Source organism: Crocodylus siamensis, chromosome 15 (assembly GCF_052110815.1).
Source record: "Crocodylus siamensis isolate JL-2025a chromosome 15, ASM5211081v1, whole genome shotgun sequence".
Classification (NCBI taxonomy): domain Eukaryota; kingdom Metazoa; phylum Chordata; order Crocodylia; family Crocodylidae; genus Crocodylus; species Crocodylus siamensis.
Window position 1 is genome coordinate 46,663,086 of NC_143409.1, and position 22,348 is coordinate 46,685,433.

Sequence of the window (22,348 nt, forward strand, 5' to 3'; positions counted from 1 at the left end):
CTGATGCTAACTACACATAGTGCAAAAGGATGTGAATTCATGGCTAGGCCATCTGGGAAGAAATAATGAGGTATCAGTTCCAGCTTGTATTGCTATACTCACGATTATTTTAAGGAGGCTCCTAGTTGTCTGGTATGTAACCTTGTGAAATGTCTATCCTGGATTAATTAGTGTGGTAAATATTTCTTTTGCAATGAACTCGTGTTATGTGCAGGAAGAGTCATTCTCTATATGTGATAAATGTCTCCTCCTGATTTACTTTTGTTTTGCTGTTTCCTCCTTATTTACCTTGTTTTGCCTAGCAGTTTCCTTGGTTTTCCAAGGACACTCCCCAAAACTTGTGTTTTTCCTGGTTGTTAATCAGTTTCTTGATACTTTTCAAACATAGTAGAAATGGATAACCTCTTGTCACTGAGGAACAAAGTTCAAATTGGAACTTGCTGATAACCAGTAATGAGCAGTTTGATTAACAGAGTTTTCCCGTTGATTACTGCTTGGGACTCTCTCTTGATTTACACAACTGCAAGAATGCTTTGAAGATGCTGGATTAAGGTATAAGAAAGACGTGGAAGAGCTAACAGGGCAGGCTTCGAGTGAGAAATCTCTGACACCAACTACTGCTGCACCCAGCTTACCCGAGAAGTTGAAGAGAAATAGACGGCCTTTTTGTTGCCAGTTTGGTGAGAAATCATCACCTTATAGCTAATTACTGGACTTTGGTTTGGGCTCATTTAAGCTTGGATACTTGTAGTAAATAAAGCCTTTCTGTCATTTATCCAACAAGCGTTTGTGTCAGTCCTCTGACACTAGTCCAGGACCCCATGTTTTCATTTGCTAACATTGAGTTTGAAAATGTAGATCCTTTACTAATTTTTAATGGCCTGTTTCAAGTTCCTAGTCATTGGTGAATGTCTGTTGTCCTTCCCTACTAATTTTTAATACCTTATTTGGGAATTGCATGGAAAATGAACTAATTTGGGCAAATTCAGGATGGATTTTACATCAGTATATGATGCGTAGAAGGGGGGAAAGCATCTTTTCAAACGTTTCACAACTGAACGACCGCCCGGCCCAGCTCTCCACGCCCGGGGCCGCCCTCGGCGGAGACGGGCAAAACCCCGGCCGCCGTCGCGCGGCAGGAAGGTGCCAGGCGGTGCCTGCGGCGGAAGCGGAAGAACCGGTGCGGCTGGGTGGGCGGGACCTGGCGGGTGTCCGGGCAGTGACGGCGGGGGGGGGGGGTCGTGCGGGCTAGGAGGGGCTATGCAGGTAGGATGCGTGCGCAGCGGGGAGGCCGTGGGGGAGACGGAGCCAAACCGCTTCCCTGCCTGACGGCGCGGGCGGGTCGGCTCGTCCCGTCCCGTCCCGTCCCGTCCCGGCCGCGGTGGGAAAGCAGCGGAGATGTCTCGGGAGGACTCGTTTCAGGTCAGTCAGCGCCGCCGAGTCCCGAAAAAGGGCCTTCCCCGGCGGCCCACAACGTCTTATTGGGGCCAGTGCGATCTCCCGTAAGTCGCCGGGACGGCCGTGCTTTGGGGCACAAGGATGCAGGGCCTCGGCGCGCAGAGGAGTTTGCTTGCAGTGGTTGCGGCAGCTCGCAGAGCCGCTCCCGCGTTATGACAGGGGTCTGGCGCAGCTCCTGGGCACCGCGCCTTCCTCTCTCTTTAACACGGTCACAAACCCGCGCCCCCGCGGCCGGTGGGTTAAAGCAGGGAGGTCAGACTCCCCGGGGCCCAGCTTCAGTGGGGCTGCGTGCTCACAGGACGCACCAGAATGAGCCCCCTCGGGCTGCATGTCCTTTGATGCCCCCTCCTGCTGCTGTATGGTATGAGACCTGCCACACGCTGCTGCGCCACGTGCAGGCACTGCCCCTGGTTCAGCCCCAGCTCCCCACACCTTGCTGCGCTGCCCACTCGAGCAGTGGCTGGAAGGGGGGGCCCAGCCCTGGAGACTGGATGTTGCAGCCAGAGCAGTGTTGGGGAGCAGGAGCCCAGGGGCTGCAGCCTAACCCCCCATGGGCCACATGCAGCCGGTGAAGCACCTGGACAGCCCTGGTTCAAGCTTTGCTATAGATTCGTGCTGTGGTCCAGTCCCAGTCAAACCAGCTGGTCCTGTGTATCTGCTGATTCAGGCTGAGTCAAAGATAGGCAGTCATTATGATGATGGACACATCCCAACTTCTCTGGGTTGACTTCAAAGATAGATAGATGTGAAGTCAGCCTGGAGAAGATGGGCATCAGGTATTGCATAGGCACTTAGATGTGTCCATCATCCAAAAGCAGGAGCCTGTAGTGATGGCAGGATGCCTGACATCAAATTTTCCTCAGTGAATAGTAAAAAATTTTTTTTATATTTTTACTATAATAACAAATGCACTAGTAACATTGGAAAAGGGCAGTGGTAGAGATGACTGAGAGTGAAGCACTGGAAGCACTGTCAAGATGCTCAGGACGGGTAGATTTTGTTTTATGAATCTGAATGAGAGATGTACATTTAACTACAGGACTAATGCCATAATATCTTTTTGACTGTTTTGACTGTATTTTGCTTAGTTGTGCTTTTCTAAACATTACATATCATATAGAAATCAGTACATATTCCAATAGTCATATATGTATTTGCTTTGTTATTAGACTGAGTAATATAGTACTAGCCCCTACCACATTAGTATCTCATTTCCCTTTAACTGAAGAAAAATGTATGTTGTCTTCTATGTGATGATGTGCTACACTATCTGCACCCTGCCCCACCCTCCCTTCCCTAAAATCTTAGACCTGGCCATTAATATATCTGTGTGCATCACCTGAACCAGTGCTCACGAGCAAATGTGGTTTGTCTGATGCTTGCCCCCAGGGAGACTCAGCTCGGACTTCCTCCTGCTGGAAGGGGGTTGCTACTCTTCTGTTCCTATTCAACCCTTCCTGTATATGTATGACCTCTTCTGTCAAACAGTCTCTTCTTCCAACCTTCCTGTAGGTTCGTCTTTTGTTCCTCTTACAGTTTCTGAGCTCATGCATCTGTTGCCCCAAAAGGCTTTGGACTCCTTATTTTCCTCTACCTGTTGGCCTCTTCCTAAATGTCAGACATCTCCCATTGCCTTTTCAGTTCTGTGTAGCTCCACTGTTAGCCCACAGTTTCTTATAATATCTCTGAACTGCAGAGCCGCAGCTTTATTCCCTTAGGAGAGCTTACCTTCAGTCTCCTAAAAAATAATGGTGGTTAGTGGCCCTCTTTAGTAAGGACAGCCTCCCTTCCACATGCCAGAATGGTGGTCCTATTGAAAAAGGGCAGTTTCTTTACAAGAAAGTGAGATGCCAGTGATGCCAAAATAGAGTTCTGTGCTAGTCCTTGTGAGATGGGTGAGTTCTACAAACACCAAGTCAAGTCCCAGAATCAACATATTTTGACATCAAAATTTCACCATAGAACAAGTTTGTTGTTAAAGGAAAGCTTTCAAAAATGCTGCAGCTCCCCAGGAGTTCCTGGTCTCTGCAAAGAGAAGGATATTGCCAATTTCCCTGTGACTGTGGTGGTGGGATTGTGGATGGGACAGCAGCCACTGAGTGGAGAAACTCTGTTTTTATCCCCAGATGTGTATCTCCTTTGAGGAGGTGGCTGTGTATTTCACCAAGGAGCAATGGGCTCTGCTGGACCCCAGTCAGAGAGCCCTCTACAGGGATGTCATGCTGGAGAACTATGAGGCTGTGACTTCATTGGGTAAGGATTCTTGCCAGCTGGGGTACTAGAAGTGGTGGGATCTCTGTGGTGCAGCATTTCAGAGGGATCAGCCCCGTGAGCTGAAGGTTGCATGTGATAAATCTGTTCCTACCACATTCTGTTCAGACACAGTGGATGGGCTGATCCGGGCCCCATTCAGAGCCTCCAGACTGTGCTGTATGTCCCTGCCTGTACACCGGTGTATGAAAATGCACTTCAGGCAAGGTGTTACATCTTCTGTCCCACAACTGGCTCTAGGGCTAGAAAGTTGGCATATCTGTGCTGTCTCCGTCTGAGGAGATCACAGCAGTAAAGTCCTGGTCTGACCTGCTTTCTTTCACTGCAGCAGGATTCCCAGTTCCCAATACCAACTTGATCTCCTGGCTGGAACAGGGGGAAGAGCTGTGGGTCACAGATCTCCAGGACTCAAAGGAATGGGAAATTCCAAGAAACACCTGCACAGGTGAGGAACCAGTTAAACAGATGGCTAACGTCCATTATTGGCTTAAAGAACTACTTTTCCTTCCATGAGTTGTGCCTCATCTCACCTGGCTTAAGATTTTTCTCTGGTCTGTGCCAGATCTTTTTGTGAGAAGCAAGGCGGGTTTTGATGATATCTTTTTCTTGAAAACCCATTATATAGTTGGGAGAGATGTTAGACAAACTTTGAAGTACAGAGTGCCTTTCTTTAGGTGCCTGAAACTTATCTAGCATTTCTCCCAGTCATAAAGTTGATCCAAAGAAGACAGCAGACAAAATCCCCTTGCTTCTCGCATGTTTTCTGGACCATCACAGCTACAACAGCACTCCAGCCTGCTGCAGGTGGCAGATGTCACTCATGCTTTCCCTTCTGCCCTGACTGGGACAAAGCAGAAGTGCCTTCTCCCTCAGTGCTGTGAGCAGGTATAGGGGCAAAAATTGCCTCCTATTCTCTGGGATGCAGAAAGGCTGTTTAGACACCTTCACAGTTATTGTCAAGTGTCTTTTATTATTATTTTCCCCCGTGCTCCTTTTTAAAGTTTCCTGTCTCCCTGGCACAGGCATCCATCTGGATTCCTTTCCTGTCTCAGTAGCGGATGGGATGGTGAATGAGAGCATGGGAGACCTGCAGCCAAGGGAACCCTACACCATGCTCTGGGAAGAATTCAGAGGGGACACATCTCCATACACCAAGCAGAAAAAAGAATGTGAGAGGTTATGTGGGGCAGACAGTCTGCTGGAAAGCTCCCCAAGGATAACACTGGCTGATGACACTCACCCAAGGGAGAATCAGGAGCACCTGAATGAAACCCCAGTCCAGCAGGGGAGCTACCTCATCATCCACCCATTCATCCACACGGGAGGCAACCTGTGCCCTGGCCTCAACTGTGAGAGGAACTTAAAGAAGAAGTCAGGCCTTAGCATCCGCCAGCGCATTCAGGCAGGAGAGAGACCCTATAAGTGCCCTGACTGTGGCAAGGGCTTCAGCCGGACTTCAAATCTCCGCAAACACCAGAGGGTCCATACAGGGGAGAGGCCCTACCGCTGCCTGGAGTGTGGAACGAGCTTCATGGGTAGCTCGTCCCTCATTACACACCAGAAAGTCCACACTGGGGAGAGGCCCTACAACTGTCCTGACTGCGGGAAAGGCTTCAAGCATCGCTGGGACCTGATTCGCCACCGGAGAGTCCACACAGGTGAAAAGCCCTACAGTTGCCCTGACTGTGGAATGGGCTTCACGCAGAGCGTGCATCTCAATTCACACAGGAGAGTCCACACAGGGGAGAGGCCCTACAAATGCTCCGACTGTGGGAAGGGCTTCAATAACAACTCAATCCTGGTTTGCCACCAGAGAATCCACACGGGGGAGAAACCCTACAAATGCCCTGACTGTGGGATAGGCTTCAAGCAGTACTCGAGCCTCAGTTCACACCGGAGAGTCCACACGGGGGAGAGGCCCCACAAATGCCCTGACTGCGGGAAGAGCTTCAAGGAGCGCGTGCAGCTTAGTGTTCACCGGAGAGTCCACACAGGAGAGAGGCCCTACAAATGTCCTGATTGTGGGAAGGACTTCAAGCAGCGCTCTGCCCTGGTTTCCCACCAGAGAGTCCACACAGGCTTGTGGCCCTACAGATGTCCTGACTGTGGGAGGGGTTTCAGCCATAGGTGGAATTTGAATTACCATCAGAAAAGCCACACAGGGGAGAAACCCTATAGCTGTCCTGACTGTGGGAAGAGCTTCAAGCGGAGCTCAGGGCTGGTTTCCCATCAGAAAATTCACACGGGAGATAAACCATACACATGCCCAGAGTGTGGGAAGAGCTTCAGCGAGAGACCCTACCTTGTTATACATCAGAGAACCCATACAGATGAGAAACCATACACATGTTCAGCCTGTGGGAAGAGCTTCAGCCAGCGATCCTACCTCATCAGACACCAGGGGGTCCATGAGAGACCCCACAAATGCCCCGAGTGTGGGAAAAGCTTCAGTAAACGCTCAGCCCTCGTTTTACATGAGAGCATCCACACAGGAGACGGGCCCTACAAGTGCACTGTCTGTGGGAAGATGTACAAGGCAAAGGGCTCCCTAATATCCCACCAGAAGCTCCACGCAGGGTAGAAGGCAGCAGGCGCTCTCTCTGTGGAGCAATGAGTGTGTGCCCTCCTACAGCACAGTAACATGAGTAGGAGTAAGGAGGTGGACAGTTGTGGCTAAGGGAGGAGGAGGGAAGAGTGGATACTGAGTAGATGGAGGGTTTCAAATAGAGATAAAAATACTACCTTGCATTTGGTCTCTGAGTGGTCCCTTAGCCCCCAAAGCCTCTCAAAGCGTGTGGCCATTGAATGTTCTTCAGGGAAGTAGCAAAGGACCCAGAGGCTCTTAATTGGCAATGAAAGCAGCTGTTCTGAAATGACAGAGGATGTCCAAGACAGTGACTCTGTACATGTGGCCCTTCCTTACCCCTTTCTGCTCCTTCCCCCTGCCCTCCCCTGCCCCCAGGGTATGTGAATCCAAGAGTTCATAGTCACAGAAACATGGTCATAGGGAAGTAGGGCTGGAAGGAAACTCCATAGGCCACCTAGTCCAAGCACCTGCGTGAGGCAGGCTTCATCCTGTCCAAACCATCCTGTACAATCATCCTATAAACTCTGCAGCAGACTACCCTCAACCCTGACACAACATAGACCTAACACCCTAACCTGCCACAGGTAAAGCAGGGGAACCACAGCAGCCCGTGTCCTGCTTCTATAAAATGTCAGTAAATGCTCGAGAGGTCCCTGGTAGAACACCATGCCCTCCACCACAGAAGAGGGCAAAAACTCCCACAATCCATACCAAACTCACCATGGGGTGAAATCCCTTCCTGACCCCAGATACAATGATCAGTCTGAACCTGAGCAGAGGGGCAAGACCCTCTACCCAGGAACCCCTGGCTTTGCTCACAGCAGGAGAATTGGCACAACCCAGATGAAGTCTTCAGCCTTAGCTGTCGCCAACAGCCAAAGTCTCTGGGGAGGCTTAAAATCACTCTCACACATTTAATAGGAAGTGGGGCATGGGGGGATCAAAGGACCCAGCAAAGCCCAGAATCATGGGAAATACCCATGGTAGAAAATAGGCATAGCTACACCTATATTATCCCAAAGCAGTGACTGTCGAACCTCTTCTTGATCATCTTCAGTGATGGACAGTCCACAACTTGCTAGGCAGTCTGTTTCTCTGCCTCACTGCTCTAACAGTGAAGAAGGTTTTTTGGCTATCCGATCTAAGTTTACTTTGCTGCAACGTCAAGCCACTGGTCCATGTCCTCCTTACTAGCAAGGGAGAAAAGGTTCTTTCCCTCTTTATGGCAGTCCTTTAAGTATTTTAAGACTGCTATCATGTCCCCTCTTAAGCGTTGTTTCCATAAGCTGAATGCGCCTAGCTCCTTCAGCCTCTCCTTTTGATTTGCCTTCCAAGTTCTTGATCATGTTTGTTGCCTGCCTCTGGACCCTGTCTAACTTCTCCATATCTTTTTTTAAAATGTGGAGCCCAGAACTGCACATGGTACTCCAGCTGAGGCCTAACCAGTGCTGAGTAGAGGCACTATCACTTCTTGTGTCTTGCACCTAATGCTTCTAATGATGCAGCCAAAAACCGCATTAGTATTTTGTGTGACTATATTACCCTGCAGACTCATGTTGAGTCTGTGGTCTACCAAGACTCCCAAGTCCTTTTCCATAGAGCTGCCATCCAGCTAGGTATACCCCATTTTGTGTTGGTCTTTTTGATTATTCCTACTGAGGTGCAGCACGTTACATTTTTCTGCATTGAACTTAATCCTGTTAGCTCTAGCCCAACTTTCCAGTCCTGCCAAGATCCTTCTGAATTGCACTCACATCCTCCAACATGTTCACAATCCTTCCCAGTTTTGTCATCCACAAACTTGCTCAAGATGATTTCTATGCCAGCATCCAAAATATTAATAAACACATTGAATAGCACTGGACCCAAGGTAGACTCCTGTAGGACTCTACTCGAAACCTCCTGCCATTCTGACGTGGACCCATTAATAATTACCCTTTGTTAATGGCTACTGATCCAGATATCTATCCACCTTATAGTTTTATCCAGCCCATGTTTCTCCCATTCGTGAGGTCCTGCCAGACTTTGTCAAAAGCCTTGATGAATTCCAGATGCACTGTATCTGCAGCATTCCCTTCACCCACCAGTTACTATGTTAAAGAAGATCAGGTTTGTCTGACACAACTTGCTTTTTATAAATCTGTGCTGGCTTCTTGTGATCAGCCTTTCCTCCTCCAGATGCTTGCAAATTGCGTTAGGATACGCTCCAGTAATTTCTCAGGTATTGAGGTGAGCTAACTGGTTTGTAGTTCCCCAGGTCCTCCTCCTTGCCTTTTTTAAAGGAGGCCACTAATTGGCCCTTTCCAGTCCTCTGGTACCTGCCCCATCTCCCACAACTTCATGGAGATCATTGCCAAGAGCTCCGAGATCTCTGCCAGTTCCTTCAGGACTCCGGGATGATGCTCATCTGGCCATGCTGACTTGAATTCATTCAGACCCAACAAAAGATCTCTGCCCGTCTTTTTTATCTTAAGGGAGATGAGGTCAATGTCATTTACCTGGACTTTAGGAAGGCTCTTGACTTGGTGTCCTATGAGGCTCTCAAGGTAAAACTAGGGGACTATGGGCTCAACAATTCAATGGTCAGATGAGTGAGAAACAAGCTGTGGGGTTGGTCCCAGAGAGTACTAATAGCTGGATCTGTGTCGACCTGGTGGAAGGTAGCCAGCGCGTTCCCCCAGGGTTCACCATCTACATCAGTGATCTGGATGTGGGGATGAAAAGCGCACGCAAAATTTGCCAGTCCAGGCAGATCTAGATGGGTATACCAGAACCAGATGCTGTTCAACACTGAGAAGTGTAAAGTACTCCATCTGGGGAGGAAAAATCCACAACAAACTTACAGGCTCAGTGATGCTACACTAGCTAGCACCACGTCCAAAAGGGACCGGGGGTCATAATTGACCATAAAATGAATACGAGCCACTAGTGTGATGTTACAATTAGTGGAGCAAACAATACGCTGGCATGCATCAACTGATGAATCTCAAGCAAAACTAGGAAGTTGTTCTCCCGCTGTACTCGGCGCTGATGAGGCTGCAGCTGGAGTACTGCGTCCGGTTCTGGGTGCCACACTTCAAGAAGGATGTGGAGAAGCTTGACAGTCCAGAGAGGAGACACTCATGTGGTTAGAGACCTGAAGAACAAACCATACAAGCAAAGGCTGACAGATATGGGACTGTTCAGCCTAGAAAAGAGAAGACTTTGGGGGGATTTGATAGCAGCTTACAAATATATCAGGGGGGAGAATCAGGGGCTAGGCAAACAACTGTTCACTAAAGTGCCCCAGGGGAATGCCAGGAGCAACGGTCATAAGCTCCTAAAAGAAGGTTTCAGACTGGATATAAGGAAAAACTTCTTTATGGTTCTTCTTTATGGTTTGTGTGGCCAGACTGGAATAGACTCCTAGTGGGGGTGGTGCGGGCACCTACCCCGGAGATCTTCAAAAGGAGACTGGATGCACGCCTTGCTGGGATTATTTGACCCCAGCAGTCTCTCCTGCCCAGAATGGGGGTGCTGGACCCGATGATCTCATGAGGTCCCTTCCAGCCCTAAACCGCTCCCTCAGTTTTCCCTTCCTTATCCAGATTATCCCTATTTGGTGTCTGGCAGCTTATTTTTTTTTGTGAAGACTGAGGCAAAGTAGCTGTTGAGTAGGTCTGTCTTCTCCGTATCTTCAGTTAGGAATTCCCCCTGGTTTACTTGACAGCTTAGCAGAGGACCTGCAGCTTCCTTGGTCCTTCTTTTCTGACCAGCATTACTTCTAGAACCTCTTCTTCTGGTCCTTAATCTCCTTTGTCAGGTGCAGCACATTCATTATCTTTGCTTTCTTGATTTTGTCCCTGCAGGTTTTTGCTATTTCCTGGTACGTGTCCTTGCACACCCAGAATGCTAAGCACAACGCTCAGTTTATCAGACATCAGTGGAGGTCTGGGGAGGCTTAAGAGTCAGTTATTGATACAGGGTCAAAATTCTGCAGAAAAGTAGAGGTGTTAGTCAGCTTGCACTGTTCTGACAAGGCTGCTTGGTTGAATTGTTGGAGCAGATGGGTGGGGGATGCAGGATACCTGGGTCCTGCTGTCAACCCTGGGGGACTAGAGCAGAGAAGACTGGGAGTGTAGACTTCTGGCTTCACTGTCTGCAGTTTGAGCACTTCTGAATCTTTTCTGTTTTTCTACTTTCTGATGGCATAGCCTCCTAGGCAGCCTCTCCCTTTTCCAGCCCCACCTCAGGGCTCAGTTGCTCAGCAGGCCCAGTGGAGCTGGAAGACAGAGAGAAGTGGTTTAAAATGGTTTTGGACTTGGTCAGACTGCTCTGCTTCATCTTCTCTTTTATAAAGCCTAGTGGTGTGAGTGAAAATGCCGATTTAGCACTGGTAATAAGGGTATTTTCAGCTAAAAACATATCACTGATGTCAACTACAGTGACACTCAATGCAGGCTGAAGCATAGATCTCAGACTTGCATAATTTTATGCATAAAATTTAAATTGCATAAATTTAACTTTATGCATGCTAAATTTTAAATTTAAATTTTAAATTTAACTTGTATAAATTTCTGGCTATAATTTTATTGTGCAATAGTTATATCATCTAAACATCAGTGAAGAGCATCCTTACATGATACCAGTTCTATTCACAGGACACGATTCATCTTGCCATTTCTTCATTTTCATAATATTCAGCAACAGCTTTCTGTATTGATGACTTCTGCGGTGACCTGTTAGCATTTGCTATCTGTGGGATGGTAGACATCCTGCCAGCAGACTTCCTGACTTTGATTTCTTGGTTTAATGTTTTAGCCATACACAGCAGGAATAATATAATGTTTAAAAATGTTAAATATGGAGCAAATTGAGTCCCTTGTAGCCTAGAAACAAAAATGAAGTATCTTAAGCAGTTACTTACAGCTGAAATTGCTAAAAAGTAAAACAAAAAAGACAAAAAAGAAAAGGAATTGCAATTAAATAGGCTTAAAGGCATGCACACAAAACTTGGTGGCGTTATTGTGTCAGATGAAAATCAGACAGAGATCTGCTTCCCTTGAAGTCTCACAGAGACTGAAGCCCAGCACTGCCTGCCAGCTTGCTTAAGAGTCTGTAGGTAGCAGGTGTGCTTGCCCTGTGTTTCCTAATGCTTTTTCTGTGTCTGCTTTTTAAATCCATATCTCACATTTTTCTAGACTTTTTCATAACTTCTGAATCTTGTACAAATCAACACTTCAAGCTTTAAAATGATAGATGATGTGTGGGTATATAGTAAGTACAAATACCTTAAAACTTTCTCAGACCATCTACTTAGTATATTAGCTTATAGATTATCTGTTTACCTTGAATGGTTTCTGTATTTCCTAGTAAATTCCTAATAAAAGGGTGGTTGTGAAACTCTTGTCTCAGCAGCATCCTATTATTTACTAAATTCTTGAGTTCTGGAAATGATAAGGGAAGAACCTTGATTCGGAGACTATTTAGTGAAGTACAGAGTACTACACTTGGGAAGAAACAATCAGATGTACAAGTACCAAATGGAGCACTTGGGTAAGAAAAAGATCTGAGGGTGATAGTGAATCATGAGTTGAATAGGAGTCAACAGTATAATATGGTTCCAGAGAAAGTAATCTCTGGTAGCCTGCTGAGATGCAGGGGTTTGGACTAGTTGGCTATTTAAAGTTCCTTCCAGCCTTATTTTATCATTTTTCTGAGTAGCTGGGGAGTTTGAATATCAATAGAATAAAACTAAAATGTGCTGATTTCCTCTTTGCCTAACATTCATAGATGCTAGGGTTGGAAGGGACCTCAACATCGCTGAGTCTGATTCCCTGCCCTGGGCAGGAATGAGTGCTGGGGTCAGATGACCCCAGCCAGAAATAAAAGTACTATGTGCACAATGTGGGGCTCAAACCCATAACCTTGAGATTAAGAGTCTTATGCACTACTGACTGAGCTAGTTAGTGTAGTGAGTGGTACATCATCAAACCAGGGCCTTGCTGATGTCAAAACCATGAGTAGATTTGCTGCCAACATTTGGGAATTAGACAGGGAAACGAGACATATTTGATAACTCAAGCAAAAGGGCAATACCTGAAGAGAATTTTAATCAAGCTTCATTAATTACAGAGAGACAAGGAATATGATGCTTGGTAGCAAGGGGATGAGTAGTTCATATATGGACCAAGAGACTGCTTTTGTGATTAGCTAAATTTTTTATTTTGTACCTAAAGAACCTATGGTGATACATGGCAAAATATTGTATCTTGAGCAAATTGTTCATAGTAAGGATTAAAACAAGATTGTGCAAAGATACTATTCAGGAAATGACAAAGGGTGTCATTTCAACCTTTCAATCTCAGCCTCAAAGACCTGATGGTCAGAAATCCTTGGGCAGGTAATGAATGATGCAACCACATCAACAACAGGGGCCAAATTGAATGGATGACACCAAATTATGGGGCAACGTAAACACACTGGTGGGCAGGGAATGGATTCAGGTGGATTTGGACAGGTTGGAAAAGTGGACAGAACAGAATAGGATGCAATTTAACAAAGATAAGTGCAAAGTACTGCACCCAGGGAGAGAAAATCCCCAACACACTTATAGACTGGGAGATGATCTAAGCAGCACTGCAGCAGAAACGGATCTCGGAGTCGTAGTTGACTCAAAGATGAACATGAGTCATCAATGTGACAAAGTGATCAATAGAGCTAACCGCATGCTATCATGCATTAACAGGTGCATCACAAACAGGTCTAAGGACGTGATGCTTCCCCTCTATGTGGCATTGGTAAGGCCACAGATGGTACTGCATCCAGTTTTGGGTGCCTCACTTGAAGAGGGATGTGGATAACCTTGAAAGGGTCTAGAAGAGGGCTACTTGGATGGTTAGGGGCCTGCAGGTAAGGTCCTACAAGGAGAGATTGCAGGACCTGGATCTCTTCAGCCTCTGCAAGAGATGGCTGGGGGAGGATCTAGTGGCCGTCTACAAATTCATTGGGGGAAGGGTGCAGTAAGGAATAGGGATTAGTGGTCTGTTCCTCTGGAAATCGAAAACATTTTCCATGAAGTTCAGTGGTATTCAGCACCATATCAAATTAGCTGATTTCCCTTGTATAATTATCCCTTTATCTTCTGCCATAAACCTGTGGATATTTATTTGAGTCTTGCTCACTAATGTGGTTATAATTCTACGTCAACTCAGAAAAGTAAAATTATGCAGCTATATCCACAATGGAATTCAGAGATATGTGTATAAATGCTATATAAATATCGTGCTCATAATCAAATACTTTCCATATTTTAACATTCAGCTCAGGTTTCTTATATGACCCCCATCTCCCATAGTATCCAATGACCTCAACTTTTTAATGGAGTTAGGAGTGTTGTTGTAGCTATGACAATCCAGAAAATGTTGAGAAGAAAGACTTTCTTGTGATACCCTTTACTGGACCAACTGCATAGGCAAGACTTGAGAAAGGGCACCTGATGCTCAAAAGTTTGTCTAACACTTCTCCCAACTGTGCAGTTGGTACAGGAAAAGATATCACAAAAAAGCCTTTCTTCTCAGATTTTTAATGCATTTATGTTCACCAAACACCACTCAGATCCACAGTCCTACTAAGTACTCAGGAGCCTGGACAAAGCATATTTACACTGGGGAAGTTTGTATCAGATTTGTATACAGATGCCAGTGTCCAAATTCATCATAGTCACTTGTAGGTGTTACTGGGCATGTCTACACATTGCCATATGGCAATGTTGCTACGGCGCCGTGTTTTCATACTTCCTTTCAGGAGTACTATAGCACAGTGCGGTACAAGCCGGTACTGTGCCATATGGGCAGTGCACACTTTGATTTCCCCACTACATTAATGTAGTGGCATGGTATAAGTGGGGAGTGCGCCACCATGGTGATGTAGCAGGCAATCATATGTAGACCTGTGTAATCTTTATGTTGTTACAGTGCGCTGTACAGTGATGTAGCGCATCACTATGTTGCTGCAAGACAACATGCAGTAGATACACTCACTGTGGCGTCATGCCACTAGGTGGGAAGATAGCAGGTAACGATCTACTTGCCTAGATCAAATATTACTTTGGGATAGCTTGGACACATGGCACAGGTAGTTTTAGGCCTGCTTTTAATGGGGGTAAATCTATACCCAATTCAAGTAAATGACTGCTGTGTATGGCTGTACATTGTATGCTTATTTTTGCTTAAAGCAGTGTAAAGTCTGCTCACATTAAGGTATAGACGTCTTGTGCCCAAGCTCTCAGTTCTAGAGATTTGACAGGTGTCATATTTTATTGGATCTTGTTGCCAGCCACAGCCAGTTTCAAGGGGCCTAGGGCCAAAATGCAGAAGTGTGGCTAAGACCCCAAAGCATGTTTCTGAGCGACCATAGAGTAAACTTTTGAAGATGTGAGAACTAGCTCAGTCAGCAAAGTAAAGGAAGCCATCAACATATTTAAACCAGTAATGGGATACAATTAGAAAGAGCACAAGCCCTGAAAAGATGCATTATAAAGGTATACCACACACTAAATCATCCAGGTATACTATATCATAGTTTTAGCATAAAGTAATTGATGTAATCAAATGTATTAGATGGTGTTTTGCTTTAATAGATATAGTTTCATAGTTTCATAGTTTCATAGTAGCTAGAGTCGGAAGGGACCTAGGTAGATCATCTAGTCCGACCCCCTGCCTTAGCAGGAAAGAGCACCGGGGTCAGATGACCCCGGCAAGGTGCTCATCTAACTTCCTTTTAAAAATCCCCAGGCTAGGAGCCTGCACCACTTCCCCTGGAAGCTGGTTCCAGGCCCTAGCCGCCCTGACTATGAAGTAGCGCCTCCTAATATCTAATCTAAACTTACCCTCCGCCAGTTTGTGACCGTTATTCCTGGTCACTCCTGGCAGCGCACGGGGGAACAGGGACTCCCCCAATACCTGCTGATCCCCCCTGACCAGTTTGTAGCAGGCCACAAGGTCCCCCCTTAACCTTCTCTTGTGGAGGCTAAACAGGTTCAGGTCCCGTAGCCTCTCCTCATAAGGCCTGCCCTGCTGACCCCTGATCATACGAGTGGCCCTCCTCTGAACTCTTTCCATATTGTCCACGTCCCTCTTGAAGTGTGGCGCCCAGAACTGGACGCAGTACTCCAGCTGCGGCCTGACCAGTGCCGCATAGAGGGGGAGGATCACCTCCCTGGACCTGCTCGAGATGCATCTGTGGATGCATGACAGGGTACGATTGGCCTTCTTGACTGCCTCCCCACACTGCCGGCCCATGTTCATCATGGAGTCAATGACGACTCCAAGATCCTTTTCTGTCTCCGTGCTGGCAAGAGGGGAGTTCCCCAACCTGTAAGTGTGGTGCCTGTTCTTCCTCCCCATGTGCAACACCTTGCACTTATCAGTGTTAAACCCCATCCTATTCTCATCCGCCCACCGTTGCAACCTGTCAAGGTCAGCTTGTAGCCTATTGCACCCTTCTAGTGCGCCCACATCCCCCCACATCTTAGTGTCATCAGCAAACTTGAACAGGGTGCTTTCTACCCCCTCATCCAAGTCACTGATGAAGATGTTGAACAGTGCGGGCCCGAGGACCGAGCCCTGCGGAACCCCACTGCCCACGTCCTTCCAGGTCGAGAAGAACCCATCCACTACCACCCTCTGGGTGCGGCCCTCCAACCAGTTGGCGACCCATTTGACTGTGTGGGCATCGACATATTTTTGTTACGTTTCTAAATCATAGAATCATATAAAATGAGGGTTGGAAGGGATCTCAGGAGGTCATCTAGGCCAACCTCCTGCTCAAATCAGGACCATCCCCAACTAGATCGTTTCAGCCAGGGCTTTGTTGAGCCGAGCCTTAAAAACCTCCAAGGATGAAAAGTCCACCACCTCTCCAGGTAACTTGTTCCAGTGGTTCGCCACTGTTACAGATAAGCTGTTAAAAAACAAGGCAGCTTTGTTTTATTGGAAGACCATACATTTTGGGGATGGGTGAAATGGGATGAGGGCAAGCAGTAATGGTGAAGAAAGGGGATAAGAATCCTTCCCTCCAGAAGTGTAATCTTCACAGAAACATAAATCCCAACTAATTGACACCTTTCACATCCACAGAAAACCTGGTTGAGTCCAGTTCCACAAGTTTCAATGAAACACATTCAGACAAAATGGATCAACGGGCATTTATTAGAATGTTAAAACCAGTCACCTCTAAAGACGGGGCATAGGCTGAAGGAAAATGTGGAGAACTAAGCAAATTCAAGAAGATGTTCTCCCAATCTTGAGTCTTCCAAGCTGGTATTGATGAAAATCTATGTTGTGCTATCACAGGCAGCCATACAGGCTTTGCTTTTCTACTTTGAAGTGCAGACAAATAAAAGGCTGGGCTATAGACGTCTTTTATCAGTAGCCAACCTGCAAGGTTACCTGTAATCTGGGTAACCGGCTGCAACTATATAATAGTGCTACAGCAAAGTGAGAAACACGAGAAGGTAATGACTATTTTAGATTACATTTTGTGCATACTAATGAGTTCAAATTTTAACCTCTTGTCCACATCATCTGAGAAAGACTCACAGCTCACAGGCAAGATGTGCCCAAAAGACTCTCCAACATTGCTTGTGGCCACAGGAAATTCTGCTTTTCACAGAGACATAATTCATCATGTTAACAAGTAGAGTGACGTCTGATGTTAACCACAGTGTGTGAACTGGCCAGTGTTGTCACCCAGCAGGCGATGGGACAGTAGCTGAAGACCAATAGCCTAACCCTTTGTCTAGAAGAAGAGGAAGCGAAGGGCTCCTCTTCCAACACAGAGGTCACTGCTGACTGGACAGTCCTTCTACCTATGTGCTCTGGATATGCAGCCACCAACTGTGGAAAATGTATATGGCCTGTTGCTCAAACGTAAGCAGACCAATTGAAATAGCATTTCAGAAAAAAAAAAGACAACTGCAAATACCTGGATTTCCAAAAACACAAGACTTCTCCCCAGGTTTACCCTCTCCCCACTGAAATCTCTTTTATATCTTGTGGGGGGTGGAGTATGTGTCAATGTGGAGCAAAACAAGAATGAGGGGTGCCAGCTAAAATGCTTCCCTTTGGCTCAACAAAACCCTCCTGCTGACAGAGCTGGGATGGGGCAAGAGGATGTCAGATATTATGATTATGATTATTACTGCTGTTACTACTAAATTCCCCTTCCCTTGGTTCCTTCATCTTCTTGAGCCACTTAAAACCCAATACTTAATCATGCCTCATGGCTTCAAGCAGAGATGGGTGGCTATGGCTATTATGATCGCCGTTGTAATGTTGGGGAGGAACAGAGAGCAAGGGAAGTGCCTGGCACATGGTCACACAAAAAGACACTAGCAGACTTGGTTAGAGAACCCAGGAGTCCTCCTTGCCAGTCACCCCACTCCCTTCCTTAGACATGGCTCTCAAAACTTGGCACTGAAACGAAGAGTCCTGAATCCCAGGATCCCCTGTTCTCACTATTACAACATGCTGCCCTCATAGGAACAGCACCCTCCTTGGTGGAAAAAATCTCTTCCTACCTAAGGGAGTGTTTCTGTTTCCCACCTGCCCTCAATTCAACTTGGTAAGATGCCCAGCACATTGAGCATCACTCTGAAATCCTGGCATTTCAGGCCAGCAGCTTTTCTTGTCATATAGTCACAGCCTATAGGACCTCCTGCCCCAAACCTGAGAAGCCCTGGGAGCTCTCAGACTGGGACAGGCCGTCTTTAATTGTAAAGTGCATGTGGAACATACCAACCTGCCACTGATTTTCTCGCCAGTTCCTGCCAGCCATCATACACTGAATCCCAAACTGCTCGCCCGACTTGATGCTCCTACCCAGCCCATCAAGCGAAGTACGTTTGCACTTTGCTTCAGGAGGGTCTAGACCCATCACCCCACAGGGGGAGCTCCCACCCCCTTCTACCCTGCATGGAGTTTCTGGTGGGAAGTGAGAGAGACCTTTGCCTTGTAGCTTTTCCCACAGATGGGGCACTTGTAGGGCGTTTCCCCCGTGTGGGTCCGTCGATGGGTAATGAGGACTGAGTTGTCACGGAAGCTCTTCCCGCAGTCAGGGCATTTATAGGGTCTCTCCCCGGTATGGATCCGCTGGTGTCGGATCAGGTGTGAGCTGTCGCTGAAGCTCTTTCTGCAGTCGGGGCATTTGTAAGGTCGCTCCCCCAGGTGGGTTCTCCGGTGTATAATGAGGTTGGACCTTACATTGAAGCTTCTCCCACAGCTGGAGCATCGGTAGGGTCTCTCCCCTGTGTGGATGGTCTGGTGTTTGATCAGGGCCGAGCTGTAGCTGAAACTCTTCCCGCAGTTGGGGCACTGGTAGGGCCTCTCCCCCGTGTGGATTGTCTGATGCTTAATCAGGGCTGAGCCATCGCTGAAGCACCGCCCGCACTCGGGGCATGCATAGGGCTTCTCCCCAGTGTGGGTCCTCTGGTGCTTGATGAGGTCAGAGCTGTCGCGGAAGCTCTTCCCGCAGCGGAGGCAGTGATATGGGCGCTCACCCGTGTGGGTCCTCTCGTGCCGGACGAGGTGAGCCCTACGGCCAAAGCGCTTCCCGCAGTCAGGGCAGGGATAGGGCTTCTCCCCAGTGTGGACCCGCTGGTGCACAACGAGGTTGGATTTCTGATGGAAAGTTTTCCCACAGTCGGCGCACTCATACGACATCCTTCTCGCACTGCTCTTTGGTGGGATTGTGGCTTTCTCCTCACCCCTCACATTGCACATGGGTTTCTCCTGGCCCTTCACAGGAAGGTCCCATGGGTGCTCCTTTGGCTGGTGCTGGTTCTTACAGGGCTTTCCCTGCTTTGAGCACTGCAAGGCTCTTTGCATTGATGTCTCCCATGGTTGCATGTGCTCAGGACTCTTTGGAAGGGGATTCTCCACCTCAGTCTCACTCACCATCCCCTCACCTGCAGGGACAGAGGGAGAGTCCAGACAGGAGTCACTAGTTGTGCCAGGGAGGACTCAGAGAAGGGTATAGGACAGGGGAAAGCAAACCAAACTAATGCATGGGGAGATGAAGAAGTTGGGTGTCTACTTCCACAAATCTCTGCCCAGAAGAGACTGAAGAGCAGGACCTGAGCATTCCTGAGGAAGGGGGCTATGGCCGGGTGTCAGCCAGGCTGTTTGGGGAGCCACGGATGATGTCTGCATGAGGGCACAGCACCTCCTGGGGACAATCCTGATCTGGGTGGGACAAGGCAGAACTGATAGAGTTCCTGGGGCCATTGTGGGAATCCCGCGTGTTCACACTAGTGGATGATTATATCCACGTCTGTTCATTTCCTCACCTGCGTGGCTGCCTCTTGTGGTCTCATTTTTTTCTGAAGCCTGCAGATCCATGGCAAATGCCTCTGCCTGGAGATCCAGGGTGAATGCCTCTGCCTGCAGATCGAGGGCAAATGCGTCTGCCTGGAGCTCAGTCTGGTGTTGGCATTCACAATTCTACCCCATGGAAAGAAAGCGAGACCAGGGAAGTCCTCTTACTCTGATAGAGCTGTTTCAAAATATGCTGGATAGATGGTACTACACTACAAGATAAACCAAACAGGTGAAAGATGCTCTTGGGGCACCACTGGGTAGGCTAGATGGTTCCTAGGGCAAGTACAGTTCCCCCCACAAAACATTCAGGCGCAGTCCATGTGTGCAACCTCCTACCCAGCTCAGCTCCAGAGCCTGTGCTGGGAAAGGAAGGACATTCAATGTACTTCTGTGTCTAAGTTTGAGCCTGTGTTTACAAGTACAGCGTGAGGCACATACAATCCATCCTTTCCCTGGGATGCTCCAGGGGTGCCAATCCATTAACACCTCATCTCTCCCACTGATTATTCTTTCCCATGGGAGAAGCTGTGGAGGGGACAGCTTCCCTCACATGGCTTCTGGGGACCATGGGGATAGTTCCCCTGCAATCAGACCATGGAAGAACCTGAGCAAAAGCCGAGCCAGGTATTTCAGAGACCCCAGAGCTCCTGATATATGAGAATAAAAGAAATCCTTACCTAGGGAGACCATCGTCTTATAATTCTCCCCATGCCCTCCCTGCAGAGTTCAGCAGAGTCCATGGGAGATCACCAGCTCCTGAAACAGCAAGAGTTTGTCTTTCTGCACCAGTTATCCCATCCACAATCCCATAAAGTCAGATACAAGGAAGGATGCAAAATCCCTCTCACTGTAGAAGAATAAGACATTTCCTTTGGGGGAGGAAACTTCTAAAAGCTTTTGTGAAAAACAAAAAGGGGAAGATGGCATATGTCAGCTCCAGCTCAAGGACTACAGCACATCCCTGCCCCTCCACTCTACCTCAGACCAGCTCCTTTTCTCTAGAGCAGTGGTTCTCAACTTTTTTAGACTCAGTAGACTTGAAACTCCCCTTCAAAAATGCCAGCTCTTAGTTTCACTCTTTTTCTAACTAGAGGAAAACATTAAAGCAATTCTGTTGAAAAAACTCAGAAAGTCCACAACAAGTCAGAATGCTTTTGAGACTGTGGATTTCTATGTGAAATCTCTGGGATTATCATATGAATGACTTTTGCATGCCTCATGGTGCTAACATTGTATGACACCCTTGAAAGGATTTCAAAGCACCCCTTGAGAACCACTGGTCCACAGTCATAATTTGAGGACCAGTCAGGTAGTTTTGCACAGGCAGATGTTCTAGAGGCTTTTATTCTGAGACAATCTGCTTTCCTTTGACTACAGCAGGGATGTAGCCCACTCCCCCAGGAGCAGACTCACCAAATCCACCAAACTACTTTTACATCCTCCCAGTAAGAGTCAATGATCAGAGCAGAGAAGAATCCAAAGGACTGATCCGGGACCAGGCAGGGGCAGGGACTGGCTTCTTCTCTCCCTGCTTCTCACCTTGGTCACGGGACAGTGACTGTGCTCAGGGCAGCTGCACGGACGGGGCCTGGGCAGGGCTGGAGATGGTCACCTCCCTCCCCAGTGAGTGCTCCTGCTTGCCCTTCCAGCCTCCCTCTCTCTGCCTCTCCTTTTCCCCTGCCTTCAGCCCCCTCCTCACTGCCCACAGCTGAGACACTTCACTGTCCCCTTTCTAGGGCATTCGCCCTCTAGCAGATGGATCAGCTGCTCTCAGCACCAGGAGCAAGACTGTGTGTGTGTCAGCGAGGGCAGCATCTCTGGGACTCACGGATCCCGGGGAGCAGAGATGGGCGCAGAGGGGCCGTGTGTGCAGCGTCCCTGTGCTGCCCATCCCTAGCACTTTCCCCCAGGTCTCTCCCCATTACCTGGAGTCTGGTTTAAGAGTCGGTATCAGCAGAGCCCGGGGCTGCCCCAGGGGGCTGGTTCCAGCCCCCAGATAAAGTCCCCCCTGGGCTGGGCACTGAGACGCTGCAATGCCGGTCTCTCCCCAGCACAGACCCCCTCCCCCACCAGCCAAGCAGCCGCTGCTGACCCCAGACTCCTGGATCACAATGGAGACAGCAGCATTGTCTGACCCAGGAAGCCCAACCCTCAACATCCTGAGCAGAGAAAAAGCAAGAGCAGCTTCCTTTCCCTTAGCAACAACTGGAGCGCCCTGGAAGCAGTGACTGCCCAGATAAATCCTTGCTCTGAAGAGGCCCCAGCTGTGTAACACCTGCATGTGTGCAAGTGAGGGCTTATCTTTATTGTAAGGGCTTCTGTTGTGATCGGACATTGGGGTGAGATGCCAGGTTTTGGAGAGACCTCAGGAAGGCCCTGGAGATGGGCAGGCTGGGGACTCTGCACTGGGAGCCTCAGATTCTGCAGTCCCTGGGAATCTGCTCCTGTTTACTGCATTTTCAGAGCTGCCTTCACAGCAGCCGCTGCCTCCTCCTGCCCTGCTTAGCACCTGCGGGGATTTGGTGCATGCCCATTGTGGGAATACAAGAGAAGGAGGCTCAGGAAGGCTCTGTGGGGTTTGCCCATTGTGCCCTGGCAGAGGAACTGTTGAAAACCGAGAGATGGAAGGACAGGGGTGGGGATGGCCACCTTGCAGTGTGGTCACTCACACCTC

At 48.1% G+C, this 22,348-nt stretch overlaps 2 protein-coding genes across 4 annotated transcripts; one reads left to right on the forward strand and one right to left on the reverse strand.

Annotated features, from left to right (window-relative positions):
• The first annotated feature begins 1,261 nt into the window (after nucleotides 1–1,261).
• On the forward strand, nucleotides 1,262–11,698 carry LOC149852566 (uncharacterized). 2 transcript variants are annotated; one of them, XM_090030029.1, is made up of 4 exons: nucleotides 1,262–1,422; nucleotides 3,585–3,711; nucleotides 4,058–4,174; nucleotides 4,752–11,698. In XM_090030029.1, exons 1-4 carry the CDS (start codon nucleotides 1,399–1,401, stop codon nucleotides 6,308–6,310), a joined length of 1,827 nt encoding a protein of 608 aa, XP_089886155.1. In that variant the 5' UTR covers nucleotides 1,262–1,398; the 3' UTR covers nucleotides 6,311–11,698. The 2 variants fall into 2 exon arrangements, with proteins under 2 accessions (XP_089886155.1, XP_089886156.1); XM_090030030.1 differs by having other exon boundaries at nucleotides 1,264–1,502.
• A 4,499-nt stretch (nucleotides 11,699–16,197) lies between these two features.
• LOC149852567 (uncharacterized) lies at nucleotides 16,198–21,765 on the reverse strand. Of its 2 annotated transcripts, none has more exons than XM_090030091.1 (4): nucleotides 21,600–21,765; nucleotides 20,352–20,430; nucleotides 19,644–19,797; nucleotides 16,198–19,262 (listed from the first exon to the last, which is right to left on the reverse strand). In XM_090030091.1, the coding sequence occupies exons 3-4, from the start codon at nucleotides 19,693–19,695 to the stop codon at nucleotides 18,262–18,264; spliced, it is 1,053 nt and encodes a 350-aa protein (XP_089886217.1). In that variant the 5' UTR covers nucleotides 19,696–19,797; nucleotides 20,352–20,430; nucleotides 21,600–21,765; the 3' UTR covers nucleotides 16,198–18,261. The 2 variants fall into 2 exon arrangements, with proteins under 2 accessions (XP_089886217.1, XP_089886216.1); XM_090030090.1 differs by having other exon boundaries at nucleotides 19,644–19,883.
• Between the last annotated feature and the right edge of the window lie 583 nt (nucleotides 21,766–22,348).